The sequence below is a fragment of the Rutilus rutilus genome (genome assembly GCF_951802725.1).
Source record: "Rutilus rutilus genome assembly, chromosome: 19".
Taxonomy (NCBI): domain Eukaryota; kingdom Metazoa; phylum Chordata; class Actinopteri; order Cypriniformes; family Leuciscidae; genus Rutilus; species Rutilus rutilus.
Window position 1 is genome coordinate 16,224,440 of NC_140232.1, and position 23,779 is coordinate 16,248,218.

The 23,779-nt window shown below is 36.2% G+C and overlaps 1 protein-coding gene across 3 annotated transcripts in view; it reads right to left on the reverse strand.

The window, feature by feature from the left end:
• Window positions 1-23,779, reverse strand: part of rimbp2b (RIMS binding protein 2b) — a 157,492-nt gene that overhangs the window by 77,647 nt on the left and 56,066 nt on the right. For all 3 annotated transcript variants that reach the window (XM_084389491.1, XM_084389490.1, XM_084389492.1), the window contains exon 4: window positions 7,838-7,921. In XM_084389491.1, coding sequence (XP_084245617.1) covers window positions 7,838-7,921 — 84 coding nt within the window. The remainder of the gene's footprint in view (window positions 1-7,837; window positions 7,922-23,779) is intronic.

Sequence of the window (23,779 nt, forward strand, 5' to 3'; positions counted from 1 at the left end):
ACACTAATTACAAACACGCACACACACACACACACACACGTTTCTGGAATCTTTCGTTCTCTGTATCAGAACATGTTTTTACTATATTAAAAATAAAAACTACCAAACAACAATCTACAGTATGAACTGTACACAATATGCATATTTATATTTTGAACTATTTCATAATGTAATAATTACATCTTTGCCTGTCTGTACTGATTTTTATTGGTAAAAAAAAAAAGGAATATATACAGTTGGTTATATCTACAAATAAAATAGAAGATCAAGTTATGACTAACAACCTGTTATGCTTAGGATATAGGTTTTAGAGAGTATTTTATGAGACATTTCAAATAATATATATATATATAAACACACACTAATCAAACCATGGTGTTCCACACTGACCAAAGCTTTCATTTTATTTTTGGATGGGTATTGTAGCCAGACATCCTGCTTTGTGGAAGATGTCCCGTCGGAGCGAGGGTAATGTATGTCGAGCCCTTCCAGGAAATAAGCGGCATTGACCTTTGAGACGACACAATTTGATGACACTCCTCTCTCTTTGCAACCGCTCTGTTCAAGAGATAGCTACTATATTCCCACTGACACCAGGATTCACGCTACAATGAGCCTGATATATGGTAATACTGAGATTATATGAGTTAGTCAGTAAAGACTAAGGTTATAAAGGGTAAAAGGAATTTTCAGAGTGGTGCTTTCCCATGCAAAAGTTATCACATATCATTAAAGTGGTTGCCGGAGCGTTGCTATGCGGCTGCTGAATGTTTTTGAGTGGTTTTGGCTAAATCTATAGTTTGAGTCACAGTCACATCTGCTCTGTGATGACCACTCAACAGAAGCATGACCTTAGAATTGAACAAGCCAGAGCAAGTCCCACTGGCAAAGTCACGTCAGCCACTTCAGTAACGCACATCTACACACTACAAGTGACACCAGAGGCACTGCCCTGTTCATTATGTTTACACAAAAACTGAATTGTGACATGAATTAATGATGATATTGTTGACACGATTAGAAGGCAAATACTAAACACATACAGTACAATATGCATATGCTTTATTGAATATTTGCCAAAAGCATTTCAGTGCTTGATTCTCACATGAATAATCTCTGATCTAATGCTTTAGGTGATGGTCCTACTCCAAATTAACTACTGGCATTTTTGGCTCTAAGAAAGCATGTGCTCTCCACTCACACACAATGCTGAAAGTAGGGCAGAGCTATCTCTCTCTTTATTTTTGGTCACATTCAATATATATATATATATATATATATATATATATATATATATATATACAGTATATAAATAATAAGTGCAGTCGAATCGAATAATCGTGATTAATTACATCTAACATAAAAGTTTTTGTTTATATAATATATGCGTGTGTGTATATATATATATATATATATATATATATATATACACGCACATATTATATAAGCAAAAACTTTTATGTTAGATGCGATTAGTCGATTTGGTCAAAAGTTTACTTCAGAAATCATTCTAATATGCTGATTTAATACTCAGTTATTATCAATGTTGAAAACAGTTGTCCTGCTTAATATTTTTATGGAACCTGTGATACTTTTTAAAAAAGATTCTATTGATGAAAAAAAGTTAAAAAGAACAGCATTTATTCAAAATATAAATCTTTTCTATCAATATAAATCTTTACTTTTTTTTGTTTATCAATTTAACCAATCAGAATTGACAAATTTGCTGAATAAAATTATTAATTTCTTTAAAAAAATAAACAAATAAATGATTTACCCCAAACGGTAGTGTATATTGCTACAAAATATTTTTATTTCAAATAGATGCTGTATATATATATATATATATATATATATATATATACACACACACACACACACACACACACACACACACACACACACACACACACACACACACACACACACACATATATACAGTATATACTCTACAGTTTGAGGTTAGAAAGATTCAAAAGTTTGAGGTCAGCTTTTTTAAACAACAGAGTACTTTTATTTAGCAAGGATCCATTACACTGAGCAAAAGTTACACTAAAGACATTATAATGTGACAAAAGATTCCTATTTCAAATAAATGCTGTTCTTTTCAACTTTCTATTCATCAGAATAGAAACCTTGAAAAGATACATCAGAGTTTTACTGTATCTTTGTTCAAATAAATCCAGCCCTAATGAGCATAAGAGACTTTACAAAAACATTGTAAAACCTTATGCTGATTTTGCTACTGAAGTGTAAATCAGAGACTTGAAACATCTGTCTTAAAGCTCTCATAGTTCTGACTCACAAGACAAGGATTGCAAAAAGTATGACAAGGTCTTTGAGAAACTTAATGGCCCAATAAAAAGCACATTAAAATGTCAGTTTTGGAAATATCACCCAGCCCTAGTTGAAATGTGTTACAGAAGCATCCAAAAACAACAGCATGGAAATTATTCCTGGATGTGCATGAAATCACACGTGCATGAGGCTGCATACGCGTGCATGTGGACTGGCTGGAACTATCAGATGTAAATGTGATGAGTGATTAAGAAGAGAGGCAGATGGCACCCAAAGAGAGACTGTCCCAACATCCCACTTTTCAAGAAACAATGCAACACCACCAGCCACAGCTTTACATTACAGGCTGCTGTTCCCAAACAAAACAACAGCGGTTAGGAGACAGGAGAGCAAAATGGCGGTTGAGGGAAATGGCAAAAGCGTGAAATTGGGTTCTGAAGTGTTTTTTACTCAAATTGCTTTTCACATCATGTAAGGACAGCGTCTCTTTTTGTATTTTTCCCATTAATTCCTTTTTTTCCCCATTAACAAAAGCAACCGCTGTAGCCGAGGGAGGCAAACGGCCCGCTCCGCCACAAAAGGACACACAAAAACATGAAAGTATATGTATACTCACACAACACACACACACACTACTCAAACAACCCAGGGCACCTCGTAGATTGTCTAAAGGCTGGCACACACTGCTTTTAGGTAATTGAGTTTGGCCCTTGCAGCTCACCGCTCTATCTTTTAACACAGTGTGCTAGTGAAGTTGTAGGCTACACTGGGAACATTATAGGAATGATTGCATTTACGCAAAGAGGTCACAGGAGATAAAAATATGCACTCGGATAGCATTTTAGAGACTTTCACTTGTAAAACTTTAGTTAAACGTCCTGTAATATTATCCTTTTAGTGTTATACATTGTGAAGAACTTATAGCCTGCTTACAGACGCGTTTCACACGCTGCGACTGAAGGACTTTGACACCAACTTAAAAAGTTTCTTGATATCAGTTTTATTAAATGTTATTTGAAAACCTGTTAATTGGTTAACTGCTTTATTGCTACATACACTGAAAAAAATGTAATAGATCTAATGGGGTATTTCATCTAATTTTACAGTAAAATACCATTAAATGTACAGTTTTTGCAAGTGATTTATAACAGTAACACTTTAAATAAGGTTCCATTTGTTAACATTAGTAACAGCAGTATATTGTTAACAGTACATTAGTAATAGCATTATATTTCTAATTTCATTATAATTATTTTAATGGTATTTAGTAAAAACATAATTGTTTATTGTTTGTTTATGTTAGTTCACAGTGCATAAATTAATGGTAAAAACTTTTGATTTTAAAAATGTGTTTCTAAATGTTAAAATTAACATTTACTAATATCAATAAATGCAGTAAAAGTATTGTTCATTGTTAGTTCATGTTAATTAATGCAGTTAAATTATGTAAACAAATGAAACCTTATTGTAAAATGTTACCCTTATACACTCACCTAAAGGATTATTAGGAACACCATACTAATACTGTGTTTGACCCCCTTTCGCCTTCAGAACTGCCTTAATTCTACGCGGCATTGATTCAACAAGGTGCTGAAAGCATTCTCTAGAAATGTTGGCCCATATTGATAGGATAGCATCTTGCAGTTGATGGAGATTTGTGGGATGCACATCCAGGGCACGAAGCTCCCGTTCCACCACATCCCAAATATGCTCTATTGGGTTGAGATCTGGTGACTGTGGGGGCCATTTTAGTACAGTGAACTCATTGTCATGTTCAAGAAACCAATTTGAAATGATTCGAGCTTTGTGACATGGTGCATTATCCTGCTGGAAGTAGCCATCAGAGGATGGGTACATGGTGGTCATAAAGGGATGGACATGGTCAGAAACAATGCTCAGGTAGGCCGTGGCATTTAAACGATGCCCAAATGGCACTAAGGGGCCTAAAGTGTGCCAAGAAAACATCCCCCACACCATTACATCACCACCACCAGCCTGCACAGTGGTAACAAGGCATGATGGATCCATGTTCTCATTCTGTTTACGCCAAATTCTGACTCTACCATCTGAATGTCTCAACAGAAATCGAGACTCATCAGACCAGGCAACATTTTTCCAGTCTTCAACTGTCCAATTTTGGTGAGCTCGTGCAAATTGTAGCCTCTTTTTCCTATTTGTAGTGGAGATGAGTGGTACCCGGTGGGGTCTTCTGCTGTTGTAGCCCATCCGCCTCAAGGTTGTGCGTGTTGTGGCTTCACAAATGCTTTGCTGCATACCTCGGTTGTAACGAGTGGTTATTTCAGTCAAAGTTGCTCTTCTATCAGCTTGAATCAGTCGGCCCATTCTCCTCTGACCTCTAGCATCAACAAGGCATTTTCGCCCACAGGACTGCCGCATACTGGATGTTTTTCCCTTTTCACACCATTCTTTGTAAACCCTAGAAATGGTTGTGCGTGAAAATCCCAGTAACTGAGCAGATTGTGAAATACTCAGACCGGCCTGTCTGGCACCAACAACCATGCCACGCTCAAAATTGCTTAAATCACCTTTCTTTCCCATTCTGACATTCAGTTTGGAGTTCAGGAGATTGTCTTGACCAGGACCACACCCCTAAATGCATTGAAGCAACTGCCATGTGATTGGTTGATTAGATAATTGCATTAATGAGAAATTGAACAGGTGTTCCTAATAATCCTTTAGGTGAGTGTAATTTTCAGTGAAACACCGTAAATTGAAATTCCCAGAATTCTCTGTGTGACAGCTCACCTTTTATTTTATTTTTTTTATAATTACTCTTTCTTTTTAGTGTTTTTTATCTGTTATGTACATTAGGCTTTTTTGTTACATTGTGTTGTTAAATTAATGTTAATTGCATTATTTAAGCGTCATCATGTTACCGTTATGGTGTTTTGTATTTGTGTGGTTGGCACCGTGCAAAGGTAAAAAAACAAACAAACAGATTTTAATAAATTGGAATATTACCATTATTAGTTATAAAACATTTCTGTTAATGACTTTTCTTTACTGTAATATGAAAACAAAACAACAAAAAAACACTTTTTTTTCCCCGTAAATTTAAGTTCAATCTGTAAAACATTTTTCACATTAAAGGTCTGCCAACCATAGTTGTTGTTTGTTTATTTTTTAAATGTATATTTCATGGATTTTTTTTTACAGTGTATTTTTACAACCTAGTGGTGTCAAGGATTTTTTTTTTTTACTGCATTACACCTTAGTGTCAAGCTGGAGTTGTTTCTATGCTTGGGAAAAAAAGAGGAAAGTAGAGGTTTAGATTAATGTTTTGCCAATCCACAGAAAACAATGTAAATAAAGTAGGAAAAGACTTTTATCAGGCTTTGCCAATGTTTGTGTGTGACCAGTCAGGAGATTAAGTGAAGTGATTTTACAGTTGTTACTGTAAAAAAAAAAAAAGCCTAGCTTTTTAAATGAGGACATATGGGCTTATTTTGTTTTCAAATAGAGTAAATTATAATCCTTACAAACTACCTCAAACCATGAGAGAATGCATTTAGTACTTTAAGAATATATATGGCACAATTAAAAAAATTTGGGGTAAGTAATTTTTTGTAGAAGAAATTAATACTTTTATTCAGTAAAGATTCATCAAATTGATCAAAAGTTACATATCTATCTATCTATCTATCTATCTATCTATCTATCTATCTATCTATATATATATATATATATAAAAAATAAAAAATATGTTTACAGTTAACCAAAGTGCAAATTATCAGACTTTTCCCACTCAAAGCATATGATACATGCTAAATAATGCTAAATAAATATAATATAATAAAATAGAAATATAATTATATAACAGTTAGAATCAATATTTTAATGTGAGAATCTTTCCAACATGCGTACCTGAAGTATTAATATTTAAACAGTGATGCACTCGTCCCTTGAGTTCGCAGCGCATGATACAAGAGCTCATATTCAATTAATTCCATAATAGACCAAAAACCGGGAATCAAATGTGAAACCTAGGGCATGCCGCATGACCCATTTAAAAGGTCTTCCTCAGCTCTAAAAAGCCCCGGCAAAGCCTCTCTCATGTGTAATGGATGAAAAGTCTTTCCCGAACGCTGAGGTGAGAGGAATACAGAAGAAGAGAGAGGCTCTTTAAAAGAGCTTCCCTGGCAGTCAGGGACGATTAGTCTCTGTACATACACACGCACTCTTTATCTCTCTCACTCTCACTCATCTTCCTCTCTCTCCCTTTTCCCCTCTCGTGCTTGCTTTTTTTGTCCTTCTGCTCGCTTTGTTTCCCCTGACAGTGGACCTTGGAGTCAGCTCTCCATGTCTGGTATGTGGAAACAGTGAGAAAGACTGAGAGAGAGCGGGAAAAGAGAGAAAACGCCCTTGAGAGTGATGTGTGTGCGTGCGTGCGTGTGAAACTAACAGCATTTCCAAAATCCACGTGCTTCAAGCAGGCAAATACCTTCATCAGCACCTGTGTTGTCCAAAAAACTGTCCCCCTGGAACAAAATGTATCATGCCAATCAAAATCCAATCTAAATATGATACTAAAGCACACAGTTCTCATGGGTGGGTTGGCAGAAGTGGGTCACTTCCCACAAGGTTAGCGGTTTGATCCCTTGTTCAATCTTACACTGCCTACCAAACGTTTTTGAAATTGAGCAATGCATCACAACATTACATGTGCTCTGGTCAGTGTTAAAGGAGCCATTCTAGCATCTAAGTTAAAAATAAAATAAAATCGCAAACTACCAATAAAACCAACATGTTGACCAAGCATCTCTAAATAAATAAATATCATTTAAAAATACACACATAAATCTATTTGATCTGGTTATTATGTTATTTATTATATTTATATGTTATATTATATTGATTATTTACCATTCAAATATTTTGTAAGTAAATAAAAAACAAATAAAAAAGCGTGATGATGACAAAACAAATCCTTGCTTTTTTGGAATAAAAGACCATGTAGAGTGTAATACAGCTCTCATAATTCAAAACACCTTTCAGAGCCCACCCATCCCATTTAGAAATTCTGCATAAAGTGTTCATAAATTTCATAAATGATTCACACACTTTTTTCTGCAGCTATATATTGGACCTAACAACAAACCTGCAACCCAGAAACATGATACTTCTTATTTAAGCGTCAAAATTCAACACATCACCAACAGAAAATGTCCAATTCTCAGTGAAAATGACGAGCAGTTGCTTTGTCGCTACAAATCGCTGTCGGTGTGATAATCCACCTACAGTATATTACTATCGTTACTATGATGTCTCTATTTTATCTGAATTGCATACATAATTGTGCTCATGGCCACAGCATATATAATGCAGTTTTAATCGTTAATTTGTTGTGGGTACTTGTAGGCCTCTAAAATAGTTGAACCCCATTACGGCCCCTTATGAATCACAACTACAAAAAGAGCCGTATGGTGGAAGACTAACAGTAAATATCTCAGAAGAGTCTTGATATGACACCCAGCATGTGAGACCCTCTCATAAGACGTGAACTTGTAAAGGCTCTCACCAGAGTTTGACATGACTGGCTCTTTTTCTTCACCTCCTCCTCAAGGACTTCACACTCCTTTCTTTTCCTGCTGATCTCAGTCTCCTGAGGGAGGAAAGAAAATAAATACTGTTAGATGGATAGATGGATTCAATTTGCTGTTTAAGAGTAGATGTGGCCTAATGCAAACACCTCTCTTCAGGGAGGATGGATGCGGCATAACACACAATCTGTGTATGTATGGATGTGTACGTGTGTAAGTGTCCGTGTGGGTAATACAGTACCACATTCTCGGAGCCAGTGGGCACTCGTATGCATCATTTATCTATAAATAGCAACCATTTGCTATAGCACAAAGTTGCGATGCCACCAGCGAGATGCACAAGTCTAAAAGTCACTATAAATACAAATCCGCACACACAGTTCTAATGCACATACATAGTCATGAAAAATGCACACACTCAATGTAAAAAAACATGCTCATATCTGTCTATAAAAGCTCCCAAACCCATTTAGATTTAAACATACAATGTTAAAAAAAAAACACTGAAAAGAAGCCAAACAGCCAACCAAAAGGAAGTACATTATCTCAAAAAAATAAATAAAAATGAAATAAAAATGGTCTGGTTATTCATATATTTATTCTAAACAGGCTAAACAATGTTATTGGTCTTTAGGGAGGCAGGTGTATTGGGCCTGTATAGGTATATATACATGTGTGAGGTCTACAAATGACCATCTCATGATGCTCATAATGGGTGTATCAGTCTCAAGAGAGGCTGACATAAGCTGTGTGTGAGTGAGTGAGTAAGTGAGTGTGTGCGTGCATGCAGGTATTAGTGAATGGCAACATCCATCCTGCTGAGTGACACCTGGGATGGGGAGATAGAAGACCCAATTTCAATAATAAACGAATATCCATGAGGATGAATGGATGGATAGATGGATGGATGCATGGATTAATGGATGGAAAAACCAGTGTTTCAGAGATACTAGCTATTCAACCCTTTACCAGTTCAAAACACACACACACACACACACACACACACACACACACACACACACACACACACACACACACACACACACACACACACACACACACACACACACACACACACACACACACACACACACACACACACACACACAGAACACGTAGATGTTAAAAACAGGGGTGACATTACCCCAACTGACCTTTTTTGTTGGACAAAATAATGGATATGACTTGGATTTTTTTAAATATATTGCATACAATTTATAATGCACAAAAATATATTTATATTTAACATGCATAATAATAAACATATCTGTATATTTTGCAAATTAACTTACTATGAAAAGGTTGCAATTTAAATGCATTAATCTGAGTTTATAGAAGTATTTGGCACAATAGTCGGGATGTGTAACTGTTAATTGTTAAAAAGCCTCATTATTTGATTGACATTAATGTGTTCTCATTCCTAGACCATTTTATCAATACAGAGAAGTCATCAGATCTAAAAATACACATTTGAATGATATTTTTTGTGAATCCTCATTCATCAGAAACTGCAAACAGATATTGTGGTCTGAAGACAACCAGCACTCCAAACATAATCCTTTAGAAACAGAGTCAAAAATTATTCATGGGACATGTACATCATTATTTTCTGTTGGCCAGAGATCCAGGTCATCTCCTTACATACAGATTACACGTCTCTGCAACCCTAAAAAAGCAATTTCAAGATGGCTTCCATAACCTCCAGTTTTTGGAGTTCTATGGTTGTTTTTGAGGGGACATTTGGAAACACTTTTTAAAATCTTTATACACACACACAACCGATCAAACGTTTGGGGTCAATAAGATTGTTTATGACTTTGTAAGTCTATGCTCACCAAGCTGCATTTATTGGATTAAAAATAAAGTAAAAAACAGTAATATTGTGAAATATTATAATTTAAAGTAGCTGTTTTCTATTTTAACATATTTTAAAATGTAATGTATTACTGTGATGACAAAGCTGAATTTGTTTAGCAGTATCAATTGATCACATGATCCAGTTACACATCATCCTTCAGAAATCATTCTAATATGATGCTTAAGAAATATTTCTTATTATTATCAATGTTGAAAACAGTTGTGCTGCTTAATATCTTAAGTTTGTCTTTTCTGTCACTTTAGATCAATTTAAGATCAAGTCTTGCTGGATAAAGGTATTATTTCCTCTCTAAAAATACTTACAGACTCCAAACTTTTCAATGGTATGTATAAATATATTATTAACTAAAATGATATATGTAAAATATTAAATATATGTATATATATATATATATATATATACTCTAAAATAAAGATTCCAACACTCATTCTAAATCGATTATATATCGCCTAGAAAGCATGCAAAGATCGCTCCCTTTATAATCACTAAAAAGCTGTTACTCATCTCACAAAGTTCCACTATAATCAATGAAGCTGACTGCACAGTGAATCTCTTATTTAGCCTATATAATGTCTACACTGTGTTTGTTATAAGTTAACTTATAACAAGAGGATCTGCGAACGTGCAGAACTCAGAACTGCACCTGAGTGGTCCAGTCAATTCTAGAGAGCCAATTCTAATTTGAAAACGTCTGATTGGCCATTGCGTTCAAGAAATCTACATATATGTTTGTGATTGGCTACATTGCTTAATTCTGCAAAATAGTAAATAGTAACCTTAATGCTCTGAAAAGAGCAAACATTAAATCCGTTTAATCCATAATTATGCTATTATTACGGAGAAAACTGATCCCAGACCAGCAGTTATGGGCAGCTCTTCCCTCTAAAGCAATCAGAAGAAGCAGCAGTCAGTAAGCCTTGCCCAGCTTTACACACACCGCCTATTCCTACACTCAAATATCCACATGAACCACTGATCTATATAATTGACTTGTTTATAATCAGTGACATGGAACCTTTTCAAGGACTGTGATGACGCGTTTCCACAGTTATCGTCGCAAATGTAGCTTTTCATGTTTTCATTGTTAAAAAATGTAATATACATTTGTAACGCAATACTTGTTGTAACTGCTGCGAGGGTGTCTCTAATGTATCGCAGATTTTTTCCTTTGCTATTGGAGAAGGGTTCTTATTATAAATTATCTTTGCTGTTGTCTCCCGTTCACCGGTATAGAAGTTTACGCAACTATGACGACTTCTGCTTCCGAGAACACCAGAAGTGTGAAAAAGGTCCATTACTTCATTAACATCCCCGCTGTCCAGTGCAGGGTGGTGAAATAAAATGACGAGCTACTTGATCTTCTGTATCTCTATCTGTGTACTTGTACTGTATATCTTAGTATGTTGTAGTCTCAGCATGTTCAGTGTGTATTTGTGAAGTTACATAACATGACTTGGCGCTGTGGGTCTGTAACATGCCAGAGAGTAATGCCTGTATCATTTTGCAGCTTTCCACTGCATGCTCTTGTTTAGCGGAGCACAGACTTATGTAATATAGATTGGCAGCATAGATCTGGGGCGTGCCTGTGTTTAATGGCTGTTGTAGAGCAGTGGGTTGTTTCCGACATGGCGGTAAGTGTAAGTCTGAATATTTAACATTTCATCAGCAGCCATTTGTCTTAAAGCACCGCACTGATGTTCATTTAAAACCCTCCAGCCTGCATTCAGCCAGGCTACAGACACGGTACATCGATACCGCACACGCTGAGATTAAATGGACGGAGGAAGAAACCCATTCAGCACAGCGATCTATAAGGCCTAATCAGCCTTTTATATAATGCCTTCACTATGATGCTTTATCCGTATCATCTTCTCATGCTGTGTAACACTGTTCAAAGCTGTGCAACCATCTGGAAACCAGAGTTAATTGGTACTCAGGTACGGCTCAGTTTTTGACCCGTTATGAAAATGCATATGGTTTTTGCATAACACATTAACTTATTTTTGTACTGTAGAAGCAGGACCATAGTAACCATTGGTAAAACACTGAATGGACACTCACTACCAATCTACCAATCTACCTATCTAAACTAAACTTATATTTATACTAAACTGCTGCATGTGATGTAGACGTGGATTTATTTAGAGACTGGAGTAAATTTTTTTTTTATGTTTCAGAACTAGACAATTAGAGCGGATCTACATGACAGAATACGAACATTAACATAGGTTTGCACATATACAGCATGTAATCCTGAAACTTGGCCTTGTGAAAAAGAAGTACCCTTTAACAGACTTTTAAAAAGAGTTAATTTATGTATTATATTAGGGATATTCTGAGTGTGAACTGAATGCAATGTTTTAAGACGCTTCATTGCAATTAAATAAAACTGTATTATAGTTTAAATTGATATTAATAGTTTTAGTTTTTTTTAATCCACTTAAGTATAATTTCACAATTACTTCTATTGTCTTATCTCATACTGGGAACTATATTCTCAGAAGGCGAAGCACCACTACTTTGGCGGAGTGATTTACTCCAACTCTGAGCGAACTCTCTGCTCCTCACTACGGGGCTTCTCAAATCACTCCGCCCAAGTAGCAGTGCTTCGCCTACTGAGAAAATAGTTCCCAGTATGTATATGGTTAGAAGATGGCTGTGTCTCATGTGACCTTGTTATTTGTACACGCTGTGACTATACAAATCACAACATGTTATTTTGTCACTTATTGGGAGCAGTATGCTAGCTGGAGCCGCTTACCTCCACTCTTTGTGCTAAGCTAGGCTAGTGGTGGGTGCATCAGACAGAGTTACGGCACGCACGGAGATGAAAAGGGTATGTACAGTATGGAGTTATCTAATGGATACCGTATGGACTCTGGGGGATACCTTTAAAGTGCTCAATGTACTGACAAGCTTTTATGGTAAACTAAAATATACTTTAATGTACTTTCTGCTGAAATTTATACGTCATGTATTTAAATATCATTTAAATAACACATTATTAAAGATAAAGCTGCAATTTAGTACATTCAAAATATATTAACTATATTAAGTGTAATATCTAAATAACACACTACAGTTAAAAAAATCAAGTACTGTACATGTGCTTAAGTATGTTAGTCAACACATCAAAATAAGCGTACCTTAACACACAACTAAATTATTAAAACATGATTTAAAATGTACTTTAAAGTAAAATGTTTAATTTGACATCATTACAATGTGCAATTACAATTTTTTAAAAGTGCATTTAAGTGTATTAATCTTGAAAGTGTACTTTCTTTATGTACAGGGTTCCCACACCTTGGTTAACTTCAAATTCAAGGACCTTTCAAGGACTTTCCAGGTCCAATACCCTCAAATTCAAGGAATTCAAGTGAGAGCAAGGTTACATTGTGTTACCTGGTAAGATACATTGTTACAGTTTTGCGCGTGTGAACGTCATGGCAACGTACAACACAAAGTACCTCACGCAGGAAACACTTAACCCTTTCGCACGTACGTTCTAAAATAGTCAGACTGGCAGCCTGGCGTGAGTTTTTTTCTGCGACCGTTATTTTGCAATCAATCGCGTTCTAATTTCCATGGAGACGCATGAACCTTGTCACGTGACATTTCGCAGTCACAATGGCGCACACGATGGATAACCGTCTGCAGGTGAGTAGTTTGAATGTTTCGCTTTATTTTTTATTCAAAACCTCTCAAATAATTTGTTTGCGTGTACCGAATATGGCTGATATGGTTATGTTTATGTTCCCCCATATCTCACAACAGCCGCGGCTGATATCTCACAACAGCCGCGTGACAATCGGTGAGTAACGTTAGGCTGTATTTGAGTTTTTAATTGTATTCTGAAGCATCTAGAATTATTTACAAGCATGCAATACATATGAATAAAGAACGTAAAACGGACAGTGCTCAATAATGTGGTCGTTCACGTCATTACGGTTTGTTTGTCTGTCAACGCGCTGTTTTGCACATTGCAAATAAATGTTCAGTAATCCGTGCATTCAAGAGGTAAAGTCGGGGTTCAGTTGAATTGATACGTTAGTAACATGAATATACCAAAGCACATATTTGACGGTAAACCCTTTACATCGATTTTCTTATTTGTTTTAGTTAATATTGTTACTTAGTTTTATATCTCTCAATAGCAAAGCAGAGAAAAGCTACATGGTATGACATTGTTAAATGATATTTTCCTATATACAAAACATTTGAGCAAGCTGTGTGACCATATACATATATACAATTTTATATATATATATTTATTATTATTATTATTATTATTATTAGCTTGCTCAAATGTTTGTTGGAAATATAATTTAAAGGGATAGTTCACTTTAAAATGAAAATTCTGTTATCATATACTCACCCTCAAGTTGTTTCAAACCTGTATGAATTTCTTTCTTCTGCTGAACACAAAAGAAGATATTTTGAAGAATGTCAATAACCAGACAGTTAACTGGAGCCATTGACTTCCATAGTAGGCAAAAATATATACTATGGAAGTCAATGGCTCCAGTTAACTGTCTGGTTATTGACATTCTTCAAAATATCTTCTTTTGTGTTCAGCAGAAGAAAGAAATTCATACAGGTTTGAAACAACTTGAGGGTGAGTATATGATAACAGAATTTTCATTTTAAAGTGAACTATCCCTTTAACGATGTCATACCATGTAGCTTTTCTCTGCTTTGCTAGTGAGAGATATGTATAGTATAAGTATTATTCATACAATTCAAACGTATGACATTTGTTAAAAAAAAAATCACAAAATGTACACATTTCATGTATGTTTTATTAAATCTATTTTAATGTAAGTTCAATTTTTTTGTTTAATACAATACATTTATACTTACTAATATAATTACAAAACAGATAACAAATATATTTACAATGAATAACAATCAAAACAGTATCATCATAAACAAACAAACAAAAAATCTATAAATATACTCTGACTTTTGATTAAAAAAAACATTTTTAAACAAACTATTATACATACCTTAATTCTTAATATAATTACAATAAATAATAATAAAAATAATATCATCATAAATTAATTAATATACTCTGACTTTTTACATGCTTAATAATTCTTCAGTGTGTGGTACTCCTCAAAACATGGGACAGCACACAAGGGAGTGTTGCATGGCACACACATGTGCTTGGTGAGGCGCCTCTGCTTGCCCTTGCGTGTGCTGGAGAGGCAGACCTTGCAGTGCCGCCTGGTCTTGCTGCCCTGGGAAGTGGTCTGAGGGACTTCAGATGGGAAATGCCTAGCTGTAAGGCGCAGAGGAGTGTCCAAGGCAGGACGCCCTCCTTTAGCTGGACACCGCAATGTGCTGTACTCCTCCAGAAGCCCTCTCATCAGGTTCGTTCTGAATTGTAGGGAGGTGATTTCCTTTCCTACTCATAGAGCACATCATTAGGGAGTGAGGAGAATAGAATAGTATGTGACAGTGTGGTCCGTTTATTATTGTGAATTTGTTAACACTTTAGATTACATTAATTGAAAATGTTATCACTTTTTATCTTGTTTATATGTATTATTAGATGATTTGTATCCATTTCTCACCAGTAATTTGCCGATAGACGATGTGGCTGTTAAGTAAAACAGTGTCAAGTACATGAAAAAAGATTTTCTTGTACCACTTGGTTGACTTTCTGGCGCATTCATGAAAACCAGTCATCATATCAGCTTTGTCAACTGCCCCCATCTTTTTGTTGTACTCGAGCACACAGACTGGCTTCATCCTTGGCTGCCCAGTGATGTGATCCTGCTTCCCTGTGGCTGCCATACCAGTTGGGTGGACTGTGGTAAGGACATGGACATCCCTCTTGTCATGCCATTTTACTGCCAGCTGTGACCCATTCTCTTCGAATTCCACCTCACCTTTTGTCATCTTGCAGGTGAACTTTGGCATCCCTTTCCTGTTTGCGCGCACAGTCCCACAAGCTCCAGTGCCAAGTGACAAGAGGTGCTGGAAAAGTGTGGGACTACTGTACCAGTTGTCCACATAAAGAACATGACATTTTCTTAGGTAAGGTGTTAGAAGTGTCATCACAACGGACCCAGAAATCCCTAGTCCTGCGTAATGTTGGATGTCAGTGTTGGATCCGGTGTAAATGATCATGTCCTCCACATAGCCAGTGAGCACATCACACAAAACAAAAAACTTGACCCCAAATCTGTGCCGTTTGGAAGGAATGAACTGACGAAATGCCAGCCTGCCTTTCCACTTCATCAGAGACTCATCCACACACAGATCCCTGTATGGCACAAAAATGCGACGAAAGGAGGAGGTGAGAGCAGTAAAAATGTTTCTGATTTTTTTCAGCGGGTCGTTGGAAACTGCTGTCGCATTGTTTGCGAAGTGAAGACAGCGGAGGAGCAGAAGGAAGCGATCCTGTGAGAACAAAGACCTAAAAAATGGGGTCAAGAGCATGGGGTCTGTGCTCCAGTAATCGCGAAGTGATGGTTTTTTTATCACCCCCATTAGGAGAACTGACACTAAAAATGTGTACATTTCAGGGATATTTGTTGGAACCCATTTAACCAGCTTTCCTTTTATTTCCCTTTCTTGCAAGTCAGAGGCATAGCGGTTTGTTTCCTCCACAATTTCTCCCATGACATCTTCTGTGAGGAACATTTTAAAACAGTTGACCTCACTGGGTGATTCTGGTGGATTTTGCACACCACAGAGCTGGCTGTCAAAATTGCCTGGGCCAGGAGGATTAAAAAGGTTGGTTGCCTTCCATAACAATGAGTTTACCTCTTCTGCCTCATTTAGGACTGGTGTCGTCTCTTCATCTGCAATGTCGTCTAGAGCTTCCAGGTTTGGGGGAAGATCTTCATCACTGTCACTCTCTGCCTCGCTGTCAAAAATCTCCTCATCAGAATTAAAAAAAATGTCCTCAATTTCCTCATTTGTCAGTTTTCTTCTTTTATATAAATTTTGTGTCATTTTCTCTGAAGTTGGTGAGCTTGATTAAAGTTGTGTCTTTAAATTAGAACAAATGCGAGTGTGAGGTAACGGTGACGTCAGCCCTACATCACTTGTCAGCGGGAAAAAAAAACTCGCAATGCATGACAGTTAAAATCTTTTTTATTTTTGTATACAAAATATTTACAAACTTGTAGTGACTTGCCCTTGAAAGTGCTTGAATTTATTTTTTGTGCAATAAGTTTTCTGTAAAAAATTCCATATTATTCCCTCCTGTCCGCTAATGTGTTAGGCCTATTTCGTCAACACTTTGTAACCTATGCATACTAGCTTGCTTGATTTACGTTAGTTACACACATTTACGCGTTACGTTAAGTGCACATTCAGTACCACTTAAACACATTTTTTCACAAAGGTGACTACCCAGGATTGTGTACAAAGCATGGATAAAGTATGAACAGTGTGAAATAAAACAAAAATAACCCATGGTTAACAATGAGCCTTGGTTAAACAATTTCAAGTGTGAAAAGCTCCATAGTTTCGAAAAACTTTAAGAAGACTGCCTCACTCACCTAAATGATTATAAAGTATGAATCTACATTTCTGTCAAAATAACATAGTACAGTAAGTGTTACTATGGAAAGTGCTAATATGGTGTTGCATGGATTTTTTTCCCCCTCAGTAATCAATAAAATGTAATTCTCCGCCTCGTTATTAGATATTAGCCGTTAAACATCTTCATATTGTTGTATGCTAACATGCGATCCAGCATACGGCACCCCAGAGACAACACACCTGCAGTGGCATTGCTTGATCTGTCCATTCAGAGTGAAGCGAACTGACTCACAGCTAAAGGACAGGTCACTGACACTATTACCACCCCACACACGGTAATAGCAAGGTCAGTGGTTAAATTCCCACAACAGTCTTTACACACACATCCCTGCGTATTCGGTATTTATGAGGATATGGAGAGAGCAAAAAAGACATAAGAAGAAAATGTACCAGTTTGATTCAAATCAAAACTGTTTAATATACTCAACCCCACTCTTTTCCATACTCAGTGTAATATAAACAACACAAATCTACTTTTTCGTGCACACACAAGTGAGATCACACATGCCCTCATAACCATGAGTCTGTTCAGCATGTCTGCCGGCTGCTGTCCAGACACACTCTAATCCTCCTCTCAGATGCTACTGATCACAGATCATTGGAAAAGGCCGAATTAATTACATAACATCAGTGTGTGTGAGATCTCAATGCTCGAGGCTGCTTCAGTCAATGCTAGACACAGTCTGACTCATTACAGTGGGGCAAACATGTACCATAGCGATGAAAATAAGAGCATGGATGCTCACAGCACACTCCCCATGTAGTAATGCGATTTCATGTCTTATAGATGCATTCACAAAGACCATTAATAAGATCACACAAAAGAGCCAACAAAGAGAGTGAGTTCTGTGTACGAAATTGCCCCCAAAAGTGAGCTCAATCAGACAAAACCTCCCTTTGGGGACAATTGGAGATGTCCTCAATTAGAAAATCAATTTATAAATAAGGCAAATACTTTTTTCTGAAATGCAAAGCCTTTACTTTTTAGGGTACAGTTAGGGTTTGTCTAGTCTAGTGTATAGCAGTGGTTTTTAACTCTAAGGCCCCCCATTGTTTGTCCACAACAATATTCAAACGCCCCACGGCTTTTCCTGTTGTTTGTGATTTACTGGATAAGGATTAAGGAAAAGGATTTTAAAAAATATCTTTTACTCTCAATTTTCACACGATAAAATGTGTTAGAGCTTGGCATAACTAGAAAAATGTATATTCGTTATAAAAATGAGCATGTAGTGTTTTGAATTTGAGTTTTGAGCTGTATTAATTTACATGACTTTTCAAATTCTAGAAATCATACTTTTAAAATCAGGCTACCTCATATAACAAAACAGTGGGATTATTATTAGCTTTACGCATGAACACTGTCATGCGTAATACAGCAAATACAGCATGAATCATTTGCAATTAAGGTTATCTTTAGGGCTGTCACTAATGATTATTTGGGTAATCGAGTAACTGGTCGATTATTTTGACGATTAATCTAGTAATCGGGTATTTTTTTCTGTGGTAATTAAAAATAGACCAAAGTGAACAATGGCCTTTACAATGACTCAAAATACATATTTAATAACAATGAGGCAATAATAATTGGTTCAAATAAACGATCAAAAGCAAGAAATCATATGGTTTAATTGAACAGCACTGTTAAAATACATAATGTAATATACATAATATAAACAATCAACTTATGTACATTAAGTATGACATGCATTACTACACACTGATTTTGTGTAGAGCAGCATTTACTGTAAACAGAGCCGCACTGAGAAACAACTAACCTGCACGCATGTACTGTAAATAATTAAAGCGTTGCGCTTCCCTAAGAAACCCGCAGAGCATATACTTGTTTAATTGAATCGCAAACTTTGTGATTTCACCATAGCACTATGCTATCCATTATGATTTTTAAATGGTTTAAATATATTGTGCAGTCTTACAAAGCGGTCTAATGCGCCACCTACGGTATTTTACCGGTTAGCCTAATCGACATGGGTAAATTGCAATCGAGGATTTCTTTTTAAATAAAGTACTCAAATTGAATCGAGGAATCGTGACAGGCCTATCTTTCTGCATTGGAGCCATTATGTTACCAAAAAAACAAAAACCTTTGTGAGAATGTGCCATCAAAGTACCATATCAAGTACCATCAAAATAAAGTGTTTGCAGATATTAAGCAGACAGTCTACTAATACTGTAATGACTGGTTTTTGAAATGTAGTTGCAACATGCAAAGTTACTTAAAGTTAGTAGAATGTCTAAAGTGGACCATCGAAATAAAGTGTTACCATCGGCGCACATCAGAATCCAATGTACACATAATATCTTTTTTACTAAGATCCGTCTACGTGGACATTTTTTGACAGAACAATCAATTTCTGCTAAAGATATCTTATGCTTTAAGTTTGCCAGTTGGTTGAAATAATAAATATGTAATTTGATAGAGAAGTTGAACAGTTATTTCCTATTTCTTATTTCTTTTCTTTTTTTCTTTTTTATATATATGTTTTATTGAGCACCAACCATACAAAATGTACACAATGTTAAACAGTACTTATAAATATGAAACAGTGCTCACATTTTTTTTCTTTTTTTCCACACTCCCCCCCACCTCCCCCCATTACACCATCCCTATACCCTACATGGGATCCCACCCCCTGATGCCCCCTGCTCCTAGATGACAAACACAATACAATACAAAAAATTTAGATAAAACAAAAAAAAAAGATCTTGCATTGGTGGTTAGTTACACTGTAGATCCAGAGGACATAAACATTTCACTCCTCAGGTATGATGTCTAGGGAGTCTATGATGGAAAGCAAGGGGTTCCAAGTTTTATCAAATCTCCTCAAGGAGCCTCTAATGGAGAACCTTAGCCTCTCAAGTTTTAGATTATGTAGGACTTCCTTAATCCATCTGTCATATGATGGAGGCAGGGCCTGCCTCCAGTTAAGTAAGATCAAGCATCTAGCAAGCAGGGTACAGAAGGCCAAAGAGTGTTGTGCTTCAGCTGTTAGAGTGCTGCCATGTGATATACCAAAAAGGGCAGACAGAGGATTTGGGTTTGTTACACAATGGTAGGCCGTGTGAAGAGTGTCAAATATTTTAAACCAAAAGTCTGATACCTTTGGACATGACCAGAACATGTGGATGAAGTCTGCAGGAGATTGGTCACACCTATTACAGGCATCTGCAACATTGGGGTAGAACTTGGACAATCTGTGGTTAGTGTAGTAAGTCCTATGTATTAGTTTACATTGAATCAGTCCGTGCCGTGCACAGATGGAAGAGTTATGGACTAACTCCAGAATCTGGTCCCATTGGTCTTCTTCAATATGCCCCAAGTCCTGCTCCCATAAATCTCTGTTTTTTTGGGGGGGAAATTAGAGAAAGCGGAATCAAGGGCTTTAAAGATATAAGAAATAGCCCCTCTCTGATTGGGGTTTACTTTGAGAAGCGTGTCTACCAAAGTCTCTGGGGGTAGATTTGGAAAATCAGGGTAAGTTCTTTGTACAAAATGCCTAATTTGAAAGAAGCGTTATTTCCTATTTCTACAAACAAAATATGCACAGGAGTTATTAAATATTCTATAAAGCTCACTTGAATTTGTTACTTTGTAACTTTAGAAGCCAATCGTGGGATGTTCCTTCCTTCCTTCCTTCCTTCCTTCCTTCCTTCCTTCCTTCCCGCTACTGACTGACTTGGCTATAAGGCAATGTGCTATCAGCCTTTGGTTTCAGACACAACGTTTCTCTCTGATCCTAAATGAAGACAGGTGCTTCTCCCAGGGAGCTAAAAAGCTCTTGATCTCATCTGAACAGGCCTAACATATTCACACACACATAATGATCTCTGCTGAACATGTCTGTTTTAGTTCTGGTACAAAACAATTAAGATAAATTGACCTTCAAAAAACAAAACTGTTGGATAATAATAATAATAAATGTTTCTTGAGCAGCAAATCAGCATATTGGAATGATTTATGAATGTGACACAGAAGACTGGAGTCATGATGCTGAAAATTCTGCTTTGCCATCACAGGAATAAATTAATTTTTTTAATTTATTAAAATACAAAACAATTATTTTATATGATAGTAATATTACACAATATTACCATTTTTTACTATATTTTGATTAAATAAATGCAGCCTTGGTGAGCATAAGAGACTTCTTTCAAAAACATTAAAAAAAAGTCATGTTTCCAAACTTTTGACAGGTACTGTATTTGAACAATTTCCCTATAATGTGAGAGCTAATTTACATTCTTCTTTGCAGAATTAGCAGGTACCTTCACAAAGTACTGCTACCCAAACAGCACATTTAACAGCAAAAATGAGTAATGTCTACAGGACAATTTGACACTCAATTGTGTATCTCTATCAAACATAACCGGCTTTACCTCTGGGATTATACAGAGGAAGAGAATGCAGGCTGAGTTTTGAGCATGTTAGTGAGTCAAAGGTGCTTGAGCTTTGCTTTGAGTTGCACACAAAGACAGACCCGGCCAATTAAGGTAATGTAGTGGAACATACACACAGCACATCACAACTGAAACTACAAACAGTCTCTCTCTCTCTCTCTCTCTCTCTCTCTCTCTCTCTCTCTCTCAGTGAGTAAGAAAAGTGCTGAGGAGGCACCCCTGCAGAGACTCGGTGGATAACAAATTGCTTTATTTTCTGCTCTGCACACAGATTGGACTGCAGGCGCTGTACAGTTCAAAACATACTCTCCTTCACTTCACACACATACACACATGGGTCCTCCTTCTCCACTGCTAATATTTGGTCATTTCTACTTACAGCAATCTTCATCATCAATCTGTGGATGGTAAAATCCCCCAAAAAACAAAGGCTGCATCCCAATTTGCGTACTTCAAATTAAAAGCAAATACGGTATGGTGACAGGACTTGAATAGCCGTTTATTGCAAATGTATAAGAAAATGAACAAAATTAAGGCTACAGACCCATATCCCAGACAAAAATGCATTCTTAAAGAGAAAAATGACCATTTTTATCACTACCGTTTTTAATGAATACTTTTATTCAGCAAGGATGCATTAAACTGAAATTGACTTACTGAATTTTTTTATATTTGAAATATATCAAAATCTACATCAAATAAATGCTGTTCTTTTGAACATTCTATTAATCAAAGAATTGTATCATGGTTTCCACAAAAATATGAAAACTATGCAGTGTTATTTTACATTTGATTACATTGGATTTCAATTTCTATACCTGAACTTTGTTCAGCTGTATTTATTTGTGATATTGCTAATTTGTTTATTTGTTCTTATTTTATTACAGACTGTTTACTTGTCTTTAATGATGTTTGAAATTTATATTAGTTAGTCTAGTTGTTTTTGCCGTGGTATTTTTGTTAAAACCACAGGCAAAAGTTTTTGAGATTTTTGTTCATGGTATTCCGCAGCAACACAATGTTTTGCAAAAAGACAGAATAAATATGTTTGATATCTAAATGTTTGACTTCGAAAGTGGGAATCGATAAACAGAATCGGAATCTGAATCGCTAAAATTCAAATGATACCCAAGCCAACCCTTTTGATAATAAGAAAAAAACATTTCTTGAGCACCAATCAACATTTTAGAGTGATTCCTAAAAGGATCATGTGACAGTGAAGACTGGAGTAAAGATCAGCCTTGGTGAGAATAGAATAGATATTTCGTGCAAAAACATTAAAAACTTCTGAGTGGTACGGTTCTCACCCTCATGTTGTTCCAAACATGTCTGACATTCTTTCTTCTGTGGAACCCAAAAGAAGACATTATGAAGAACGTTTCAACTGTTTTTTGATGAAAATTGGACCCCACTTAAATTGTATGAAGGGAAAAAAACTGACATTGAAAAAAAAAATTTAAATAAGAAACTACCCCTTCTTAAAACTAGTTTTAAATGAATGATAGAGAAAAAAATCTTTGTAAAAAATTATCTTTGTAATAAGTAACCAATTGGCATAAACACTCTCAGACACTATTTTTTTGGAGAAGCAAACCTTCTCTGCATCTGTTAAAAAACACGCACACACATAAACAAAGACATGGGCTCTCGGCTTGGTTACTGTTGACATGCTCACTGGTCCTTATCTGAGATAAGACAGGAATGTCAGAGCATTCGTTGTCTGCTCCAGAGAATTCATAAACAAGAAAACAACAAACAAAGTAAACACATCAGATGACCCATCACATATCTGACATCTCACTCCAGACCTTTACTTGATCCGACTTTGAAATCGAGCATTCGAAAGGTTTCTCTCCGAAAAGAGCGAATGAAAGAAAGAAGACGTAAAGGACAGAGAAAAAGAAATAGGTTAGGGGAAGAAAGGAATGACGACAGACGAATTTGACCTTTCTCTGTTCTGCACTTTGAGTCCTCGATTCCAGACAGAGGACCCAGACAATCACATTTTGACTTCCTTCCTGTCTTTGAGCGATGGCGAAGTCAAACAAACACAGAG